This window comes from Corythoichthys intestinalis, chromosome 13, assembly GCF_030265065.1.
Source record: "Corythoichthys intestinalis isolate RoL2023-P3 chromosome 13, ASM3026506v1, whole genome shotgun sequence".
In the NCBI taxonomy this organism is placed as follows: Eukaryota; Metazoa; Chordata; class Actinopteri; order Syngnathiformes; family Syngnathidae; genus Corythoichthys; species Corythoichthys intestinalis.
Window position 1 is genome coordinate 4,448,512 of NC_080407.1, and position 21,718 is coordinate 4,470,229.

A 21,718-nucleotide genomic window follows, 5' to 3' on the forward strand; every position below is an offset into this window, starting at 1 on the left:
TGTGGTTTTCAGCGCGAGTCCGCTTCCCGTGTTGGTTGAGGAAGAGGAGAACGTACAGGACGGCAATACAAACATGGCAGGTAAGAAGCAAAAGTATCCCGAGAAATTTCTTCTCACATGTGCATGCGGGTTTCACCACCCACACGCTTCTTCCTCAAGGGACGGAGAAGCTCAACAGCATCTGTGCAGACGGTTTAACAGAATGTCAGCAGTCAAGCGTGTCTTTGGTGCAGAACGGCCAATCAGAGAGCGACATGACGGATACGAGTAAAGAGAAAAAGGACTCCAGTGAGATGAATAAGAAGCTGGTAAACTCGGTTCATTATGCCAAAAATAAGAATGATAAAGGAAAATGAGAATTATTTGGAACTTGCAGGAGTCGCAAGGTAAAGATGCCACAGAAGCACAAAAGGTGGATGAAGCCAAACCTGAGACGTATGCAACTACTGAAAAACAACGTATGCGTCATTTATAGCCCTCATTTTATATACTGTACAAAGCAATGTTTTGATAGTTCCAAGTTCTCCTTATCCATTTCCTCTGTAGCAGAGTTGTCAACAACCTCTGACCTTGATGATTCGTGTACAGAGGATAAGAACAGGTAAGAAAATCTTAACACTTAAACCCATCACTGTTTTTTTTTTTGCCACATAATTACTCATATTTTCCATTTTCAGCATGTTGTCACCCAATGACAAGGAGATTGAGGTGGGTTTGAACCACATTTTGGCACATTTCGTAGTGATTCTGAATAATCAGGAGCATTTTTGCTTCATATTTTCAGACCGAATTCCAACGTCTAGCTCTCGGATTCAAGTGCGACATGTTTACTTTAGAGAAGAGGCTACGGTTGGAGGCCAGGTCGCGTGATCTGGCTGAGGAGAACGTTCGCAGAGAGGTTACCAGCTGCCAGGGATTACTGCAGGTCAGTGTTTTGTTTTGTTAAATATTAGAGATCGGCGTCCCGATCGATCCGATCACGTCATTTTCAAAGTATCGGAATCGGCAAAAAAATATCGGCCGTGCCTTTTTTTAATATATATTTTTTAATTAAATCGTTTTCTAATTTTATTTAATGTTAGACATAATATGTGACACTCATCCAGAGTCTTTAGTTTAGGCTTAAGGTAGGATTATCAAATTTATCCCAGTTACGGCGGTAATTATGTTTTTTAAAAAATGTATCACGTTAAAATATTTAACGCAATTAATGCATGAGCTGCACGACCCACTCACGCATTGTCGCGCTCAATCTGTAATGTCTGTAATGTCAATCTGTAATTCCCATTAGCAGTTCTGGGGTTCCTGTCTATCCGTCCTGGGAGTGGATCTCTCCTGACTGTGGTACTCCCCGAGGTTTCTCATTTTTCTCCCAATTGACTCTGGAGTTTTTCCTTGCCGGCATGGAGGGTCTTAAGGATAGGGGATACCCAGGACTTGAACTGTATCTATTCATCTTTGTTGCTTCATTTCTAATTGTGTATCATATTGCCTCTGTAAAGCCCTTTGAGACATTTGTTGTGATTGAGGGCTATACAAATAAAATTGAATTTAATGGCGCCGTTTTACCTATATAGAGAGATAAAAGACAGCGTAAAATGAGTAGAGTGAATTTTGGCAGCGATTGGAGCCTTTTTTTAATTGGCTAAAGCCTTACAATTCCTCTCCCTACGATTAGAAATATTATGGGAAGCAATGTGGGGAAGCAAGGTAGCAATTGATCTTTTTTTAACACCTTGTTATTTCCCAACGCAGAGAAGATATATCAATTGGTAGCACTACACACAGTCGTGGTTCCACTTCCCATCATGCATTTGGGTTGAATGGCTGCAGTATCATTTACTGAAAGCTCAACAAATACACTAGATGGCAATATTTAGTCACAATATACAAAGTCACAAGTCTTTCTATCTGTGGATCCCTCTCACAGAAAGAATGTTAATAATGTAAATGCCATCTTGAGAATTTATTGTCATAATAATACAGTACTTATGTACTGTATGTTGAATGTATATATTCGTCAGAGTTTTATTCATTCTTAATGCATTGCCAAAATGTATATGATCGGGAAAAATTATCGGGAATGATTGGAATTGAATCAGGAGCAAAAAAAGCAATCGGATCGGGAAATATCGGGATCGGCAGATACTCAAACCAAAACGATCGGGATCGGATCAGGAGCAAAAAAACATGATCGGAACAACCCTACTAAATATATTTATCTTCTATTAAATTAGGAGCGTCCACACTCTTGTTTTCCAGGCTCTGACTCCTCTATGTGAAGATGACAACCAATCAATGGAGATTATCCACAGGCTCCAGAAGAATTTGGATATCCTCATCCAGTCCATGACCAGAGTGTCAAGTCGCTCCGAGATGCTTGGAGCGATTCATCAGGTGCGAGCGTAGGTAGAAAGTCGTACCAAGTGCAATATTTTTAGATTTGGTCTTAATAGGAGAGTCGCATTGGGAAAGCAGTTGAGGTGATGATTCAACACGTAGAGAACCTGAGGCGGGTGTACACCAAGGAGCACGCCGAGCTGCTGGAGCTGCGGGAGACGCTCATGCAGAACGAGAGGTCGTTCGGATCGCACTTGGATAGAGGTAGCACCTGTTTTATACTTGAAGAATAAACCCGAGCTCTCCGCTGACTGGGCATTGCCTTCTCCAGATGAGTTCCGAGGCAAGAAGCCGTCGACGTCCCAGTACTACAAGGTCCGACCGCACGTAATTGCAACATTCTCTCGTGCCTGTGTGAGTTTTCTTGAAGTTTTATAAAGTTGTGATTGTCATTTCGCCCCCTCACCATGGATCCATTCAGTCATCAACACGGCGGGTTAGCATAGCAGCAATACCACGCTCTGGTGGAGGCAACATACACTATGACATGGTGAGAACACTATCAATGCTTTCTTCATTATCAGCACACTCTCATTTTTTAGATCAATCCCCACATCTATTTCATTAACTCCCTCCCCGTCATGCTAGTCTTCCTGTCCTCCTGGATGCCTATTGTCTAAAGTGGTCGTCTTATGCTTTTGTCATCCCTGCGGCAGACCAAACAACAAGATGGTGCAGAAAGTGAAGCGGAAAGACTCACCAGGAGATCTCCGTGGTAAGCGTCGTCTCGAACTATAATTGCCACTTTATGTAAAAGAGAACGGCAATGCCCCAGCTTAAACGTTGTTTATGCCCCGCCCTCTCCATGTTGATAATGGTGGTTTTCAGGACTGTAGGGGGGAAGAACATGGCACGTCCCCCACTTAAACGCTTTGTTAGCTCTGCAGCCTGGGTTGACACTGAAGAAACTTCTGCCATGATGAAGGGGTAAGAAAAGACGGTGGATCCAGCAGTCAGGTCTTGCATGTTTGCTTTCGTCAGTCCGATCCCAGAGAATGGTAATTTGGTTATGTTTCGAAGTGTGAATGAGCCCCAGACAGTTGACGAACCCGAGGAGCCCGCGCCAGAGAGGAGAAGGTCCAGTCTCAGTGAACTGGGCAGCAAACTCGCTTCCCTCATTCTGCCCCTCAAGACGTTAGTTCATCTCCGTCCGCACTTTTTTGGCTTACTGCGGCACTGTTTTCTCCAACTAATTGAAGGCAATGGAAGAGTTCATCATTTATATCCAAATTCTGAAGAATAAGTTGAGCGAGTGATGAAATTCTTCCATTCTGGACTTGCTCTTTTCCATTTGGACTCAGCAATTCTTTAACAAAGTTGTTGCTACCGGTTTTCAAGTGTTATTTCAAAACCAATACTCAAGCTGTCATCTTTTTTTTTTCCCCCCTCCTTACACGCCATTCAGAAGTCAGGATGAGCTCTTTGTAATGCTGTAAGTGCACAGCAAAGGGACGACTAAGTGGGCTGAATGCATGCAAATTTGTGTGCCTGACTCATAATCAAGTGTTTGGAAGCATCGCTCGAAACGTGGGCAGAATCCAGTCATTTTCTGCCGCTTTTGCATGCACGTGCTTTCTAACTCTTCTCAACTGCATTACACTTTGATGCATTTCTGCAATCCATTTGGCTTCCTGTAACTTTTACGTTTCTCATAACTAAACGTGACTTCTCCCTATCTAGTCCGAGTTCTTCATCAAGCCCAGCCTCTTCCGACCAAGGACTGTCCCAGTCTCTGTCCAATAGTTTGACATCCACCCGAGCGACTGCGGCCGCGGTGGCCCGAGGCAGCAGAGGGCTTTGGCTCTGGTTGGCTATGGTGCTACTCCTCGCAGGTCAGCTCACCTGTTAACTTTCAGTGAAGAACTTGTTAACTGACATATTTCAATATGTCTCACTCTGGTATAGATAATTTCAGATAATGCTCAGTTTCTCCCAGAATATGATTGCTGTTACAAACAGTGGTGGACTTGGCAATTTTGGGACCTAAGGCGAACATATCCAGGGGCCCTCTTCTTGGGTCAGGGGTTAAAAAGGTTAGAAGGGTGTGGAGTAAATATGTTCCGGTACACTGGGGCTATCCTAAACGACAAATTTTCTCCTGATTAGTCAGCCGACTAGTTTTACGATTAGTCGACTAATCTAATAATTTTTTTTTTTTTTTACCACTTTAGCAATGAAATTTTTGTTGACGCTTAATTCACAGAACCATTTTGGAACACTTAAATTCTTTAATAAAGTACAAATAACAATAATTAATCACAAACACTGAGGTTAAATGCTGATAGCATTTACTAGTGCAAAAGAATGGAAAGTAAACATTCAGAACACTGACTTTGCCTTTCCAACATTATTCAAAACAATTCTTAAAAAAAATTCTAGCACTATTATAGTATACGACTATATATAGTAGTAGTATAATAATTATAATAATTATTCATTGCCAATCATATTTGTCATGAAGAGGGTCATTTGCAAGCTATTCTTATTCTGTATTATCTAGTATTTACTCAACATATTATAATATTCTGAAGTATGTGGGATTAACTCCAGAAATCATTACTTAGATGATGAACATGACGTGCTTTTGCTGTTAACCAGCTGTTGTGTTATTGTATGACTGATTGGAACTGTACTGCATTGTTTCGCCACAGGGTGTGCTGTCGTGTATTTTATGTTCATTGTGAAGAAGAAGAAAGTTAAGAGGCATTAGAGGCCTTTTCTCAACTTCTCCCTCACTGCACTTTGGCTCTCATGGAGAGCACATTCGCTCATGTGTTTGAAATAAACGATAGCCGACGTGCAAAGTAGCAAGTGAGCTGTAAAAATAGCGAGCTTAGTGGCGTGAAAACCGCGGGAGAGCTAAGTGAAGCTAACGAACAGCTAAGCGATGCTAAACGGCGCTAAATGAAGCTAAGCGACTGATACTGTCCATCGTCGTGGAACAGTCCATTGTGGTGCGTGTGTGGGGGGCAGAGATAATATCAATTCCACATTCAAATGGCTTTTTTTGTTTTGTTATTTGTTTGTTTGTTATGCTGACATAATTATACATGACGAATAGTTGGGGGTGCTGCTGGCTCCAGTGGCCCAAGCCCTTGCTCGTTGGGGCAAGGGCAGCTGGTTGGGGGCCCCCTACTGGTTGGGGGCCTAAGGCGATCGCCTACTTCACCTGAATAGTAGATCCGCCTATGGTTACAAATGATTTGGTAGTAATATCTTCATCTATTTTGCTTGCAATGAAAAAACACAAAAGACAAAAAAAAAATTGAATCTTTATCGTTTTACACAAAACTCCAAAAACGGGCCAAACAAAAGTACGCTCAGCCTAATACTTGGTAGCACAACCTTTAGACAAAATAACTGCGAACAACCGCTTCTGGTATGCATCAATGAGTTTCTTGGAATGCTCTGCTGGAATTTTAGACCATTTTTCTTTGGCCAACTGCTCCAGGTCTCTGCCATTTTCAGATCTCTCCACAGGTGTTCTATGGTTATCAGGTCTGGAGTCATTGCTGGCCACTTTAGAAGTCTCCAGTGCTTTCTCTCAAACCATTTTCTAGTGCTTTTCGAAGTGTGTTTTGGGTCATTGTCCTCCCATGACCTCTGAGGGAGACCCAGCTTACTCATGCTGCAAAATTTGTTGGTAGTCTTCAGACTTCATAATGCCATGCACACGGTCAAGCAGTCCAGTGCCAGAGGCAGCAAAGCAACCCCAAAATCTCGGGGAACCGCTGCCATGTTCGACTGTGGGGACCGTTTTTTCTTTGAAGGCCTCGTTTTTCTTTTTCCTGTAAACTCTGTTGATGCCTTTCCCCAAAAAGCTCTACTTTTGTCTCATCTGACCAGAGAACATCCTTCCAAAACATTTTTGGCTTTCTCAGGTAAGTCTTCCTGGGTATCGTACCATTGAGTCCCTTTTCATTCAGATGCCGACGGATAGTATTGGTTGACAGTAAAGATGTCCGATCACGTCATTTTCAAAGTATCGGAATCGGCAAAAAAATATCGGACATGCCTTTTTTTAATATATATTTTTAATTTAAATCGCTTTCTAATTGTATTTAACGTTACAGACAAAATGTCTTACACTTATCCAGAGTAGTTTTGGCTTAAAGTAGGGCTATCAAATTTATTGCGTTAACGGCGGTAATTTTTTAAAATTAATCACGTTAAGTAATTAATGCATGCGCTGCACGACCCACTCGCGCATTGTCGCGTTCAATCTATACAGACGCCATTTCACCTGTAGATAACGCTAAAAGGCAGCATATAATGAGTAGAGAGAATTTTGACAGCCTTTGGAGCCATATTTTATGTGGCTAAAGCCTTACAATACCTCTATCAGTAATTAAAAATAACGTGGGAGGCAATGTTGGGAAGAAAGGTAGTTGTTGATCATTTTTTTAACACCCTATGTTGTTTCCTAACGCAGAGAAGATATATCAATTGGTCCCCCTACGCACAGTCATGATTGCACTTCCCATCATGCATTTGGGCAGAAGTTAAATGGCTGCAGTATCATTTACTGAAAGCTCAACAAATACACTAGATGGCAATATTTAGTCACAATATACAAAGTCACATTTATCCTTTAAGAATTACAAGTCTTTCTATCAGTGGATCCCTCTCACAGAAAGAATAATAATAATGTAAATGCCATCTTGATTTATTGTCATAATAGACAAATACAGTACTTATGTACTGTGTATATATTCGTCAGTTTTATTCATTTTTTTCTTAATGCATTGCCAAAATGTATATGATCGGGAAAAATGATCGGGAATGATTGGAATTGAATCGGGAGCAAAAAAAAAAACATAAAAAAACGGATCGGGAAATATCGGGATCGGCAGATACTCAAACTAAAACGATCGGGAGCAAAAAAACATGATCGGAACAACCCTAGTTGACAGTTGTACCCTCGGACTGCAGGACAGCTTGAACTTGTTTGGATGTTAGTCGAGGTTCTTTATCCACCAGCCGCACAATCTTTTGTTGAAATCTTTTTTAAATGTTTCTTTTCCGTTCACATCTAGGGAGGTTAGCCACAGTGCCGTGGGCTTTACACTTATTGATGACCCTGCGCACGGTAGACACAGGAACATTCAGGTCTTTGGAGATGGACTTGTAGCCTTGAGATTGCCCATGCTTCCTCACAATTTTGCTTCTCAAGTCCTCAGACAGTTCTTTGGACTTCGTTCTTTTATCCATGCTGAATGTGATACACATATGGACACAGGACAGAGGTTGGAGGTTGAGTCAACTTAAATCCATTTTAACTGGCTGCACGTGTGATTTGGTTATTGCCACCACGTTATGTGACACAGGTAAGTAACAGGTAATGTGAATTACACACATTAGAGAATCATCACATGATTTTTCAAAGGGTGCCAATACTTTTGTTCGGCCCATTTTTGGGGGATTTTGTGTAAAATGATTTCATTTTTTCCCCCCATTCTCTTTTAAGTTGTTTCATTGCAAGCAAAATAAATGAATGAATTACTCCCAAGGCATTTTAAATTGAAATCATTTTCTTGGAGAAATTGAGCATTATCTAACAGAATTGCAGTGGTGCCAATACTTTTGGCTAGCACTGTAAGTGCGACTAATAGTCCAAGAATGCAGTACTTATTACAAAGTATCATCTCCTCATTAGGTCTCCTAGCACTTTTGGCAAGCCTGGTGATGCACCCAGCAGTAGACGCTGCCCCCGTGGGGACCGGAGACTCCTGGATGGCCATGCAGCAGCTACTGTGGCCTTACACGGCTTTGCGTCATAATGGACAACCCCCGGTTTAGCCCCCCCTTGCCTGTGACCCTTGGTAGAAGCTGCCGTGGTCTTCAGCCGTCTCCAGTTTCGCCCTTACACTTTGAAAGGGTGGTGAGGAACAAAAACTGGGATGGCTCCTGAAAATTTCTCAGCAAAGACTGGGGAGAAGAGATGATTAACCCGAAGATTTTACTCACCACATTTCCTGAGCTAGTGCGAGTCTCCGCGTATATGCCACTGACGTTTCAAGGCTACTCAACGTTTTTCACCCATGGTTGTTTTTGATCAGTATTTGCCTGCTTCTGTAATGTGCGATCATATTTGAGCACATCATCCGAACCATTCCACAGTGCATTATTCACAGTCAGCTTTATAAACCCACTTAATGCATTTGAAGGTAATGCGCTCTTGTTTTATAACTTTTAAAAGCAGATACACTGGAGATGAACATTTTAATGTTTTTAAAGCTATTTATGACTTCTTTTGGAGTGATAGGTGAATTTATTTACTGTAATTGTGACAGTGTTGACACCAAAGTCCCCCCCCCCCCCCCCTTTTGCAGTGATTGTCACCGTATTCAACTTTTGTATGATGTTTGAAACTTTGCATTAATAAAGTAGACGATTCTACGATGTATTTGTTTCATTTTAGCAAAACTTGAGCGGCCTGGTGATGCAGAATAGGCTCTGAACAGTGTCGACGAAGAGGAAGTGGGCTTCCCGGGTTCGAGTTATCCCCTCGGGGCTCATGTTGTCCTGGATCATGTGAATGAAGGTCGAATGAAACTCGCTGTCGGGATGGTGGTCAGCGCAGAAGACCTCGCTGGTTTCCTTCATCTCCAACTTCTGGAATCTTTGAGGCCCCACGAGGTAGAGATTCCACAAATCTTCGGGCGGTTGCTCGAGGCCCTGGTGCTCGCAGAGCTGACGGCGCAAAAATGAGGAAAAAGTTGAAAAGTCCATCTTTGTGATTTAAATGTTGCTAGAATGTGCACCTTTACGACAAAGTGTTCTGGACCGCATTCAGCATTCCATTTGCTCCATGAGAAGGTGCAAACTGACGCAAATAGAGCCATCTGCTCGTAAGCAACGTGTTCTATTTTTGGGTCCTTTAAACCAAAAAAGAAAAACATGAATCATATTGCATTGTGTGGCCGTCGTTATGGCAGTAAATAAGAAAAATACATGTTAATCCTGCATTGAATTGAGGGCCATGTTGCATGTTTAAATTGACTTAAAATGCAAATGTAAGTTTGAAAAGAATGAGCTAAATATTAAAAGTAACGTTTACATTGTTATAAATGGCCATTTATACACTGCTGGCCAATAGGGCTTGGGTTATATAACAGGTGGTGGCAATAACTGACTCACACTTTCAGCCAGTTAAAATGGATTAAAGTTGACTCAACCTCTGTCCTTGTGTGTACCACATTGAGCATGAAGAAAAAAACCTGAGGACTTGAGAAGCAAAATTGAGGAAGCATGGGCAATCTCAAGGCTACAAGTCCATCTCCAAAGACCTGAATGTTCCTGTTTCTACCGTGCGTAGCGTCATTAATAGTAGTCATTAATAGTGTAAAGCCCATGGCACTGTGGCTAACCTCCCTAGATGTGGACGGAAAAGAAAAATTGATGAGATTTTAACGAAAGACCTCTACTAACGTCCAAACAAGTTCAAGCTGTGCTGCAGTCAGAGGGTACAACAGCGTCAACCAGTACTATGTTTTCTGTTGGGGTCTGACTGAAAAGGGACTCAATGGATACCCAGGAAGACCCCACTTCTGAACCAGAGAGATTAAAAAGTCAGGCTGGAGTTTGCCAAAATTTACCTGAGAAATCCAAAAACTAAGGCTGTCAAAAGTATCGCGTTAACGGGCATTATTTTTTTTAATTAATCACGTTAAAATATTTGACCCAATTAACGCACATGCCCCGCTCAGACAGATTTAAATGACAGTGGAGTGAAATGCCCACGTTAATTGTGTGTTATGGAGTTTTGCCGCCCTCTGCTGGCGCTTGGGTGCGACTGATTTTATAGGCTTCAGCACCCATGAGTGGGCTACAACAATGGCGGGCTACTAGTTTATTTTATGATTGAAATTTTTACAAATTTTATGAAAAAAAACATTAAGAGGGGTTTTAATTTAAAATTTCTATAACTTAGACTAGTTCTTAAAAGAAATGTTAGTACATCTATGGATTGCTTTAACAATGTTTATGTTAATGCTATATTGTTGATTTATTGTTATAATAAACAAATACAGTCCCTATGTACTGTATGTTGAATGTATATATCCATTTTGTCTTTCCATGCCAACAATAATTTACAGAAAAATATGGCATATTTTATAGATGGTTTGAATTGCGATTAATTGCGATTAATTTTTAAGCTGTAATTAACTCGATTCAAATTTTTAATCGTTTGACAGCCCTACCAAAAACGTTTTGGAAGAATGTTCTCCGGTCAGATGAGACAAATGTAGAGCTTTTTGGGAAAAGGCATCAACATATTTTACAGGGGGAAAAAACGAGGCCTTCAAAGAAAAGAATACTGTCTCCATAGTCAAACATGGCGGAGGTTCCCTGATGTTTTGGGGTTGCTTTGCTGCCTCTGGCACTGGACTACTTGACTGTGTGCATGGCATTATGAAGTCTGAAGACCACCAACAAATTTTGCAGCATAATGGAGGGTCCAGTGTGAGAAAGCTGGGTCTCCCTCAAAGGTCATGGGTCTTCCAGCAGGACACTGACCCAAAACACTTCAAAAAGCACTAGAAAATGGTTTGAGAGAAAGCACTAGAGACTAGTGGCCAGGAATGAGTCCAGACGTCAATCCCACAGAACACCTATGGAGAGATCTGAAAATGGCAGTTTGGTCACTCATCAAATCTGAGTGACCCGGAGCAGTTGGCCAAAGAAGAATGGTCTAAAATTCCAGCAGAGCATTGTAAGAAACTCAGTGATGGATACCAGAAGCAGTTGTTCGCAGTTATTTTGTCTAAAGGTTGTGTTACCAAGTATTAGGCTGAGGGTGCCAATACATTTGTCTAAAATGATTTTTTTTCTCCATTCTCTTGTTTTTTCATGGCAGGCAAAATAAAGTTATTGCTACCTAAGCATTTGTAATTGCGATCATTATCTGACAGAATTGCAGGGGTGCCAAATGGTAAATGGACTGTACTTATATAGCACATTTATCTGCATGTTTACCATGCCCAAAGCGCTTTACATTAGCACACATTTACCCGTTCACGCACACATGCAAGGCGCCGTTAACCCATTGGAGGCAAATCAGGGTTAAGTGCCTTGCCCAAGGGCACTTCGACCGTGGGCAGTCTTAGCCGGGAATCGAACCATTGACCCTTCGGTCCAAGGACAACTCTAGCTACCAACTGTGCCACGGCCGCCCCGCCCAATACCTTTGGCCAGCAGTGTAAGAAATTAATAAAACTCATGTAGTTTGGATTTTTTAACCCACCATTTAAAGAAAATGGACCTTTTTCTACAATTAAGAACTAATTCAAATGTTTATACACATCCGATAAATCTGCAAATAATTAGATGTTTAAAATGCTTACCCCTGGAAAAGATGTTAATCCCCAAATTTTTAAATATGAGCGCAAAAGTGCTATTAGGCTTAATACATGCATTTTTCCAATTGTTGCGATTTCAAAGAACATGGAAAAACGCTTCATGACAATGTTTGGTGGGCCGTCCCTCATTTTTCTACTGAATTTAAATGTAGGGCTCTTTGCAGTAGGCGCTAACGGCGAGTGGCACCTTGCGACTGAAGGTTACAAACTTCTCGGTGTGCTCGTTGACAAAGATGTTGATGCCCGCCTTGAGCATGGCCTGCTGCAGGTCGGGCGCGCTCATCCACTTGTCAAAAAGATCGGTGAGCCCCAACTCTTGGTCCGATTTCAGCATGCACTGATTCCCCTTTTAAAAAAAAAAAAAAAACGCACAAACCCAGTCACAATGACTCAAAATGTCTTTTATTTGCACATGCACCTGAATAGTGATGCTGAGGTCTATGAGCGCCCCTTGGATGCTGTAGAGAGCTGAGTCTTTGCCAAGCGGGCGCAGCTCCCAGCGCCGAAAGGGAAAGTTGGCGTAGGTGCGCTGCATCAACACAAAGGGGTAGAAGTGCTCCATTTTGAAGGAGACCTTTGTCCCCCCACTGCTTTCCTCCTCTTCTTCCTCCTCCTCCTCATCGTCATCTTCATCCTTTTCCACCTTCGGCACCCCCTCCTCTTCAACATGTTCACGGTAAGAAAAGTCGATTATACCGTCCATTCGCCAGTACTTTGCTGAAAAATAAGAATAATTGAATTATGAACTGTCGGTATTCCCAAAAGGAGTCATTCCGTTACCTTCCGGATCCCAGCGAGCCACTTGAGGAGTTTCCAGGAAGACCACCGATTCTGGGAGTTTCACAGACAAGCTGACAAGTGTGGAGGCGGCTTCCTCATCTTCTGGATTTGGCTTCTCGGCAACATACTTGAAGACTTTCAAGCCTGTGTCTGATATCTTTCCAGCAAAAGTTCCTCATTTATACAAAAATGTCATTCCGAAATGTCACTTTGAAATCACCTTTTGGATTTCCCAGCCCTTGATATGAAAAGATTGCGACGGAAGGTGGAAGAGCTCATAGTAGAAGACCCCTCCCAGGGGCGTGTACATTCTCAAATCCACTACGTTGACATGCTCGCGGTATTCTGTCACATCATGTGGCGGTGGAGGAGTCTTTTCGTCTGATAGGTGAGAAAAAATGCAGCGTTGACGGCCTAATAGCTTGAACGTTTTAACATTTGGTCTTACCTGCGATGACCTCCGCCTGTGATATGTACTGGCTATCGCCATCCTCTGAATTTGGGATACTGGATCGTGTTATTTGACTTTCTGAATTCTGTACATTTTTTTAAAAAAAGATCAACTTCAGTTTGTTTGTTTGTTATTAACTGATATTTTTACTCCATTATAAGACAAACCATAGTTTCTTCCGACAGTCTTTCTGATATAAATTCCTCTTCCACAATTTTGTCCTGCTCATGTTCCTTGGCAGTCTCTTCATCCTGCTGTGCCTCCTCCACATCTTGAGTCTCCTCTGGGGTCTCGTCATCCTGCTTGACGGTCGCCTCCGGCGGAACGTCTTCGAATACGGTGAGCAAACTAAAATGCAGAGCAGACAATCAATAATTCTAGATTTTGACAATCAAGATTTGATCTACACATCACTAACAGTCTGTACATTCACTCTGCCCTGTCACATTCTTATCTGACCTATCGTCTCTTTTCCCATCTTATAGGTCATGAGGTGTATCCCCTCCCCAAATGGTGAACCGCTTCATATAGAGGTTCAAAACAAGGATTTGACATACCTGCGGGGGGCCGTGGTGGGTTTCATGTGAGTCAACCTGCACACTAAGGATAGGTGGTCGTAGCTGGTGTGGAGGACCCGCAGGGCGATGTTGCTCGCTGCCAGCTGTTTGGTCAGCTCAAAGCCAAGGCCCACGCCTTTGAAAGTTAAACGTTTAAATCTGTCACACAAATACAAGATATCTGTAATTCTCGATGACTGTGGCTCACTTTTTATGGCACTAGGGGTGTGACAAAATATCGAAATGGTGATGTATCGTGATACTTTGTATACCCAAAGGTTATCGATATGCTCCTGCCAAAAATTGAGATATCGTTTTAAAAAAGTGTCAATGTCTTAAAAAGGAAGCAACAAGTTGCTACCAAAATCTTCCACCATAATAGTGTCTCGGTTAACTCTAAGGCTGCATTGACTGTGCTCGACGCCCAATTCATTTAGACCAGAAACGTTCGTTCATTCGAAACCAGAGCATTCACAGTCATTCTCTCCGATTTTTAGGGCATTTACGCTTCACTTGCTGTCAGAGGTGAAACTGGGCCAGAACAGACAGGAACGCAGTTCCGGTATAAGATTCAGGGCCGGATGCGTTCCGGTATAAGATTCAGGGCCGGAGTGCTGTTCCGGTACACGGTGCTTTGATTCCAAAAATGTGACGGCAAATGTAAAAAAATAATAAATGCTAAGCTGCCACACATGCATTTCATCTCCAAGAAGAAATCAATTTACCAACATCAGATTTACATACACATGTGTTAACAACCAGCACAATAAAGGGCTTGTATAGCGTAATCCGTTTCCACTGATATTTATTATTTATTTTATGGACGATGTCACGTCAATGTGCGAATGCATGCAGCAAAGCAAAACGCCTGGACTCATTTATCCATTCAACTGGCTGACATACGGACATGTGATCACCAGAGATGGTTAGCTCTGATTGGTTCAAATATGCATGTTTTCTGAAACAGCAAAAAAAAAAAAAAAAAAATTGATGCAACAAAAAAAAAGGGCAAAATGCGACAGAAAATGGATAAAATCTTTAAGAGCAAGGCAAGAGTTAAGGAAGCTTATTTATCATATTTAGTTTTATCTGCTCAGATGGGGAGGTTTTGAACATCTTAGCTGTCAATGTGCACTTTGGACTTATATTTGTTCATTTATGTTAGGCTACTTATTCATTTCCTAATGATTTAAAAAAGTCAATGTTTGCGTGATCTTCAAACTATATTCCATTTCACTGCATAATATAAGTCATTTGTACTTATTTTTCTGAATGTATGTTACTTATATTTGTATTATTAAAAAACACAACAAAAAGTAAATGTTTACATGAATTTCAATTTTAATCTACAGTACATCTTATGTTCTTAAGTAGTAAGGATTTGGCATTTAGTATGTGAGGAAATGAGGAAAAATAAAAATTAGGAGATGGAGGTTGGGGTTTGCTGTTTTTAACTTTTATTTTGCAAATCAATAAAAATTTCTGGCTCCAAGTTCCGGCAAGAAATTTTAACCACTTTCACCCCTGCTTGCTGTTCATTTTAGGGCATTTACAGGTCACTGCCTATTCATTTGGGTGATTCCTAGGTCACTTCCTGTTATGGACCACAAAATAAACAGGAAGTGACCATAAGCGGATTTTTAAGGGGTGGGGCAGACCCCCCCCCCCCCCCCGGAGGCCGAAAAGTGTCATTGCATGAAATCTACTTTCCTATATATAAAAGTTGTAAAGCAATAAAACTGCAACAAAAATGAATGAAATGAACAAACCAATATATTTTTATAATGGGTCAAAATTATTTTTCGAACAGATCATGTGACCTTAGACATTTGCTTAGCATAAGATTTTCAACAACAACAACAAAATTAGGGGAGGGCAATTTTATTTTTCAAATGATTATTTTCTTTGATTGAAAATTTATTTTTTGATTGAAGCAACTTCTTTAGGGATTGAATGATTTAGACACAAATGTCCTACCCATGATATGGCCCAAACACAAAAAGGATTGCTTCAAAGATAATTTTTTCAATGAAAAATTAAGTGTTCAAATGTTAAATTTTTAAATCTCAAGTATTTTTTCGCATTCAAAAAACGTTTTCTATGGTTAAATTTTTTTTGTATTGATTTTTCTTTTTGAAATTTTTTTTTTTTTTTTGAAGCAACTTATTTTTTGATTGAAAAATAAGACAAAAATGTTTTAGCCAAAATGTGGCCCAAACACAAATCAACATTACTTCAATCAAAGAAGTTGCTGTAATCAAAAAAAAAAAAAAAAAAAAAAAATCAATCAGAGAAAAATAGCTTTCACGTGCTTTTATTGTTTCAAATTTATTTTTGCATTTAAACTTTTTTTTTTTTTTTTTTTTTTTAATTGAAGCGACTTTTTTGGACAATTTATATTTTGTAGGGCTGTCAAACAATTAAAATTTTTAATCGAGTTAATCACAGCTTAAAAATTGTAATTAATCGCAATTCAAACCAGCTATAAAATTAGCCATAGTTTTCTGTAAATTATTGTTGGAATGGAAAGATAAGACAAAAGACGGATATATACATTCAACATACTGTACATAAGTACTGTATTTGTTTATTATAACAATAAATCAACAAGATGGCATTAACATTATTAACATTCTGTTAAAGCGATCCATGGATAGAAAGACTTGTAGTTCTTAAAAGATAAATGTTAGTACAAGTTATAGAAATTTTATATTAAAACCCCTCTTAATGTTTTCGTTTTATTAAAATTTGTAAAATTTTCAGTCAAAAAATAAACTAGTAGCTCGCCATTGTTGATGTCAATAATTACACCAAGCTCACTAATGGTACTAACCCATAAAATCAGTTGGACCCAAGCGCCAGCAGAGGGCGCCAAACACCAAAAAACAAGTAACAAGCGGGCATTACACTGTACTGTCATTTTAATCTGTTTGAGCAGGGCATGTGTGTTAATTGCATCAAATATTGTAACGTGATTAATTTAAAAAATTAATTACTGCCCGTTAATGCGATAATTTTGACAGCCCTAATATTTTAATTTAAGCAACTTTTTTTTTTTTTTGAAGCAACTTTTTTTGATTGAAAAATAAAGACACAAATCTACCTCCATATGGCTCCACCCAGGGGATACAATTTTTGACTAGGGTAACTACATTGGCACGACACCGGCGGGCGAACCATATTCAATGGTTGACCATCTTGTCGAAAAGTATTGCCTAAGCAGCCTGATTTAGTATCTCCTTAAGAATGATGGGAAACAAAAAACGCTCATTGTCAACTTATTTTTATAGATATTCTTGTCAATCAATTTTATTGCTGACACTGCGTTTCGGGGTCATCAACATCTTGTGCCCCCCGCCCCAAAAGTCAAACTCAGCCTATGGAAGTGACCCATAAAATACCCCAAATTCAACAGGAAGTAACTGAAAATCAACAGGTAAATGACCTTAAATGGCCAGAAAATTACCCCATTGCCTGGCATTGGCTGCCACTGACGGCCATAGACGTTCAATTCATTTGAAGTGGGAGGGATGGCGGCGAATGAACGAATGCCATCCCTCCCACTTCAAACGGATTGGACGTCTACAAGTGATAAACTCATTCCAAGCTTGTTTTTCTGTTTATTAGTTGTTTGTAGAATATCATAGAATGATATCCTGACCAATGTATCGATAATCGAATCGTGAGGTACCAAGAAGTTCCCACTCCTACTTGGCACTCTACCTGGGATTCCTCATGAGGTTGGCCCATAGACACAGTGTGCTGTTGTCGTCTTTAATCACAGCTTGCATGTTGCCCGTCTCGGTGTCAATGTTGTTGCCGGCTTCCTAAACGCCCAACCAAAATAATCTTATGATTTGTGACAATGCAACGTAAGTGGCGAATGTGTACCTTTAATATCTCCATGCTAATGTTGAGAATTTTGGTGTAAACAATGTCCTGCAGAACCAAGAGAGCCTCCAAGTATTTAGCGATGTGCTTCTCGTTGGTCACCTCCCTGAGCAGTGTTTCAGTTTCTTCGATAAGCTGCCGCAAACAAGTCGAAATTCAAAGCCTGGTTGGTGCGATACTCAAAAAAGCTACAAACCTGTAAAGCGACTTTACACTGCTTGAATACGGTCTTGGCGCTGCATTCCTGGTTATCGTGCCACAAACTGATGAAAGTGTTCACTTCTTGCTGAACTGACGAGTCGGGAATGTCGCTGCATTTCATGTATTTGTCCCACTGTATGGACACAAATGATTAATCATGGGGTCTGGAGACTTGAAGATCCTTGACGCACCTTGGTCATTTGTGCAACATCGTTTTTATGCTTTTTCACAGCAAAATAATTTTTTGCCAGCAGGGAACGGAGTTCTCCCAGCTCGCCGCCTCTGCGTTTGCTGTCCTGCGAGGAAGTTAAGTTGTTTTGCTCATCAAACATTGCCAAGTAATAGAAGTACAGTGTGGCAAATAAGTATTTGGTCAACCACCAATTGTGCAAGTTCTCCTACTTGAAAAGATTAGGAGGCCTGTAATTGTCAACATGGATAAACCTCAACCATGAGAGACAATGTGGGGAAAAAAAACAAAATCACAATGTTTGATTTTTAAAGAATTTATTTCCAAATTAGAATGGAAAATAAGTATTTGGTCACCTACAAACAAGCAAGATTTCTGGCTGTCAGATGTCTAACTTCTAACGAGGCTCCACCCGTTACCTGTATAAATGGCACCTATTTTAACTCATTATCGGTATAAAAGAAACCTGTCCACTATCTCAGTCAGTCACACTCTAAACGCCACTATGGCTAAGACCAAAGAGCTGTCGAAGGACACCAGAGACAAAATTGTAGACCTGCACCAGGCTGGGAAGACTGAATCTGCAATAGGTAAAACGCTTGGTCAGGGGTCGCGTTAACCGAATATTTTCCGTCGTTGACAGATTTTTTTAAACGGTGACGGAAAAAACTGAAGTCCATCTGTCATTTTGACAGGTTGCAATTCACACCCCAGACCACAGGGTGGCGAGTGAGCATATTAATTAGCTATTGTCTCTCTTGACGCATGACGTCGTTGGCCTTACTTGGAAAAATGTCAAGGCAACTGAGTGTCCGAAGTTTCTTCAAAAAGCCCCAAAACGACGATGGTGTTGATAAAAGAGGTGAAAAAAGAGGGACTGCACAAGCGGGCACGCAATTCAAGTCCATGCGCACCAGGAGGAAGGTGTCAGACTGTGTTCAGGCCACAGCAGGTGAACTGTTAATTTCATTGTTCTATATGTAGCCTACCTACTGGGGCCACAGTCAGCTGTTTTTGTCACTGCGGAGAAAAAGTTACATATTCATCTGCTTGATGTGTGATGGCACGGTGTGGATTCTCTGTTAAGCTTGTTCGGACAGAATATTAATTTAAAATGAATGAAAACGAAATACTATTGAATATGTTGAAGCGGTATGCAATGTTAAGAGTCTTGTTAGCTGGAATTGCTGTGTCCAGCCGCTGTAGCTCTGCTGCTCTCTGTGAACTCTCTATTCATATTCAAGCCGAAACGCGCGGCTCTTAAGTGTCTTTGTCACGTGACTTTGTCGTAGCCGGTAACGCGCTCGGCCAAATGGACACACAAGTACGGAAGGTGAATTATGCCAAACAAAGGGTCACCACAATGTCATTATTATCATTTAAAAAATTTAAATGACGGGTAAAAATAGAATATGACCGGATTTTTATGACCCTGTCAGTCAAAATGACAGAGAACGAAAAAGTCTAGCGCAACCTCTGAGTAAAGAAATCAACTGTGGGAGCAATTATTAGAAAATGGAAGACATACAAGACCACTGATAATCTCCCTCGATCTGGGGCTCCATGCAAGATCTCACCCCGTTGTGTCAAAATGATTAGAACGGTGAGCAAAAATCCCAGAACCGCACGTGGGGACCAAGTGAATGACCTACAGAGAGCTGGGACCAAAGTAACAAAGGTTATTATCAGTAACACAATGCGTCAGGGACTCAAATCCTGCACTGCCAGACGTGTCCCCCTGCTGAAGCCAGTACACGTCCAGGCCCGTCTGCGGTTCGCTAGAGAGCATTTGGATGATCCAGAAGAGGACTGGGAGAATGTGTTATGGTCAGATGAAACCAAAATAGAACTTTTTGGTAGAAACACAGGTTCTCGTGTTTGGAGGAGAAAGAATACTAAATGCATCCGAAGAACACCATACCCACTGTGAAGCATGGGGGTGGAAACATCATGCTTTGGGGCTGTTTTTCTGCAAAGGGTTGCAGGGTGACCAGGATGACTGATCTGTGTAAAGGAAAGAATGAATGGGGCCATGTATTGAGAGATTTTGAGTGAAAATCTCCTTCCGTCAGCAAGGGCATTGAAGATGAGACGTGGCTGGGTCTTTCAGCATGACAATGATCCCAAACACACATCCAGGGCAACAAAGGAGTGGCTTCGTAAGAAGCATTTCAAGGTCCTGGAGTGGCCTAGCCAGTCTCCAGATCTCAACCCCATCGAAAATCTGTGGAGGGAGTTGAAAGCCCGTGTTGCCAACGACAGCCCCAAAACATCACTGCTCTAGAGATCTGCATGGAGGAATGGGCCAAAATACGGGCTAAAGTGTGTGAAAAGCTTTTGAAGAGTTACAGAAAACGTTTGGCCTCCGTTATTGCCAACAAAAGGTACATAACAAAGTATTGAGATGAACTTTTGGTATTGACCAAATACTTACTTTCCACCATGATTTGCAAATAAATTCTTTCAAAATCCAACAATGTGATTTTCTGGGTTTTTTTCCACATTCCACATGTGTCTCATGCAGGGCCGGCCCAGGCAATTTGGGGGCCCTAAGCAAAATAATGCCAAGGGGCCCATATTTTTGGCCCACAATTTCATCACAGTGCACTGTGAAACCCATACATGCAATCCAACCCATACGTCCATATTTTGTATATTGATCAGATTTTGTTGCACTGCATTCTTCAAACTTCTCACCCCAAATGACTGTCAGTACTTACAGTAGATAGCGCCAAACCTTTTTGTAAAAGAGGAACAGAACGAAGTTAAGGAAGAACCTTTATTTTTTAAGTTTGTAATCAAGTATCAAAACTGACAAAAGTCAAATAAAGCAAACTGGTAAACAAAATAGAATATAAATTAAACAATTGCCAGATTGGGGGGCCCCCAGTGGTCAGGGGCCCTAAGCAGGTGCATAGTCTGCGTATAGGCTGGGCCGGCCCTGCTCTCATGGTTGAGGTTTACCCGTGTTGGCAATTACAGGCCTCTCTAATACTTTCAAGTGGGAGAACTTGCACAATTAGTGGTTGACTAAATACTTATTTGCCCCACTATACCTTTTCTTCGAGTTTATCCAAGATTTCCTGTCTTCTTTGCCTTTCCAACCTTTCCTGTTCTTCTCTCTCCGCTTGAATCCGAGCCTCCTCTATAAACCAAAACGAGATATTACACTTTATGGACTCTTTTATGCCTATCATAGTTGAGATGGAGGTATTTGACGACCTTCTTCTCGCAACCTTCTCTCCTCCTCCTCAAGCTTTAGTTTTGCTTTTTGGGCTTTGGTCAACTTGGGGCCCTTTTTACCCTGGAATAGATGCCAAATAAAATTGTGAATGAATTAATAAACGGGTTAAGAAGGTGACTGAGAGATTGACACAAGATGCATTCGTGCAAAGGTGAAAAAGTAAAGCAGAGGATTACCTTCTTCTTGGGAGCCTATCATTCAGTCGCAGAAGATAAGATTATTTTTGAAAGTGGAGAAATAAAAAACCATGCAATTCCAGATGGAAAAGTCATTGTTTAGGGGGAATTTAACTCACCATGACGACACAACGCAGCCTGGTTTTTCGGGGAAAAGTTATACAAAAAAGTTAAACACACCGTTTTGCAATTGCCTCGCAGTGTGCAACAAATTGCAACGAAAAACCGACCTTTCTTCGCTCTTTTCCCAATACGAACATGCCGTGCATTGTCAAATCTCCATGGCAACTGGGACGCAAAAACAATGACCGTATCGAAGGCAGCGGCGCTACATCATTTTTAGCCGTGCGTTGATGTCATGTATTTGGTCAATAATGACTTTCATTGATATTTCATGATTTATTCAAAAAACAGGAAGGATTAAAATAAATATTTTTTTAGTATAAAACGCCGAAAATTTTGGTTT

At 41.0% G+C, this 21,718-nt stretch overlaps 2 protein-coding genes and 1 long non-coding RNA gene across 6 annotated transcripts in view; 2 read left to right on the forward strand and 1 right to left on the reverse strand.

Annotated features, from left to right (window-relative positions):
- The window catches only part of lrmp (lymphoid-restricted membrane protein), a 322,294-nt gene extending 313,094 nt beyond the window's left edge, over positions 1-9,200 (forward strand). The window contains exons 27-42 of one of the 2 annotated variants that reach the window (XM_057855925.1): positions 13-80; positions 160-308; positions 377-458; positions 547-601; positions 678-708; positions 785-925; positions 2,263-2,397; positions 2,457-2,604; positions 2,672-2,715; positions 2,822-2,890; positions 3,057-3,115; positions 3,229-3,327; positions 3,421-3,534; positions 3,806-3,832; positions 4,081-4,232; positions 8,057-9,200. In XM_057855925.1, coding sequence (XP_057711908.1) covers positions 13-80; positions 160-308; positions 377-458; positions 547-601; positions 678-708; positions 785-925; positions 2,263-2,397; positions 2,457-2,604; positions 2,672-2,715; positions 2,822-2,890; positions 3,057-3,115; positions 3,229-3,327; positions 3,421-3,534; positions 3,806-3,832; positions 4,081-4,232; positions 8,057-8,199 — 1,516 coding nt within the window. In that variant the 3' untranslated portion in view covers positions 8,200-9,200. The remainder of the gene's footprint in view (positions 1-12; positions 81-159; positions 309-376; positions 459-546; positions 602-677; positions 709-784; positions 926-2,262; positions 2,398-2,456; positions 2,605-2,671; positions 2,716-2,821; positions 2,891-3,056; positions 3,116-3,228; positions 3,328-3,420; positions 3,535-3,805; positions 3,833-4,080; positions 4,233-8,056) is intronic. The other variant, XM_057855926.1, reaches the window with a different exon arrangement.
- dnai7 (dynein axonemal intermediate chain 7) lies at positions 8,718-21,571 on the reverse strand. Of its 3 annotated transcripts, XM_057855947.1 has the most exons (18): positions 21,483-21,536; positions 21,372-21,390; positions 21,253-21,267; positions 21,055-21,136; positions 20,889-20,977; positions 17,834-17,938; positions 17,638-17,775; positions 17,442-17,576; positions 17,274-17,377; positions 13,551-13,709; positions 13,161-13,341; positions 12,991-13,078; positions 12,763-12,923; positions 12,543-12,699; positions 12,181-12,479; positions 11,950-12,108; positions 9,165-9,278; positions 8,718-9,093 (listed from the first exon to the last, which is right to left on the reverse strand). In XM_057855947.1, the coding sequence occupies exons 2-18, from the start codon at positions 21,372-21,374 to the stop codon at positions 8,818-8,820; spliced, it is 2,265 nt and encodes a 754-aa protein (XP_057711930.1). In that variant the 5' UTR covers positions 21,375-21,390; positions 21,483-21,536; the 3' UTR covers positions 8,718-8,817. The 3 variants fall into 3 exon arrangements, with proteins under 3 accessions (XP_057711930.1, XP_057711931.1, XP_057711932.1); XM_057855948.1 differs by lacking the exon at positions 21,253-21,267 and having other exon boundaries at positions 21,483-21,571; XM_057855949.1 differs by having other exon boundaries at positions 17,834-17,933; positions 21,253-21,390; positions 21,483-21,560.
- Positions 11,178-14,936, forward strand: LOC130929059 (uncharacterized). The gene is made up of 5 exons (XR_009066798.1): positions 11,178-12,064; positions 12,189-12,438; positions 12,528-12,930; positions 13,235-13,332; positions 13,479-14,936. It is a non-coding gene; the product is annotated as an uncharacterized LOC130929059 (long non-coding RNA).
- Positions 21,572-21,718: the final 147 nt, after the last annotated feature.

Excerpts from the sequence above, each read along its gene's own strand:
- dnai7 (XM_057855947.1), bottom strand. Across the intron at positions 17,378-17,441 it reads TTAGCATGGAGATATTAAAG|GAAGCCGGCAACAACATTGA; the intron begins GTACACATTCGC and ends TTGGGCGTTTAG. Across the intron at positions 13,079-13,160 it reads GACTGTCGGAAGAAACTATG|AATTCAGAAAGTCAAATAAC; the intron begins GTTTGTCTTATA and ends AAAAATGTACAG.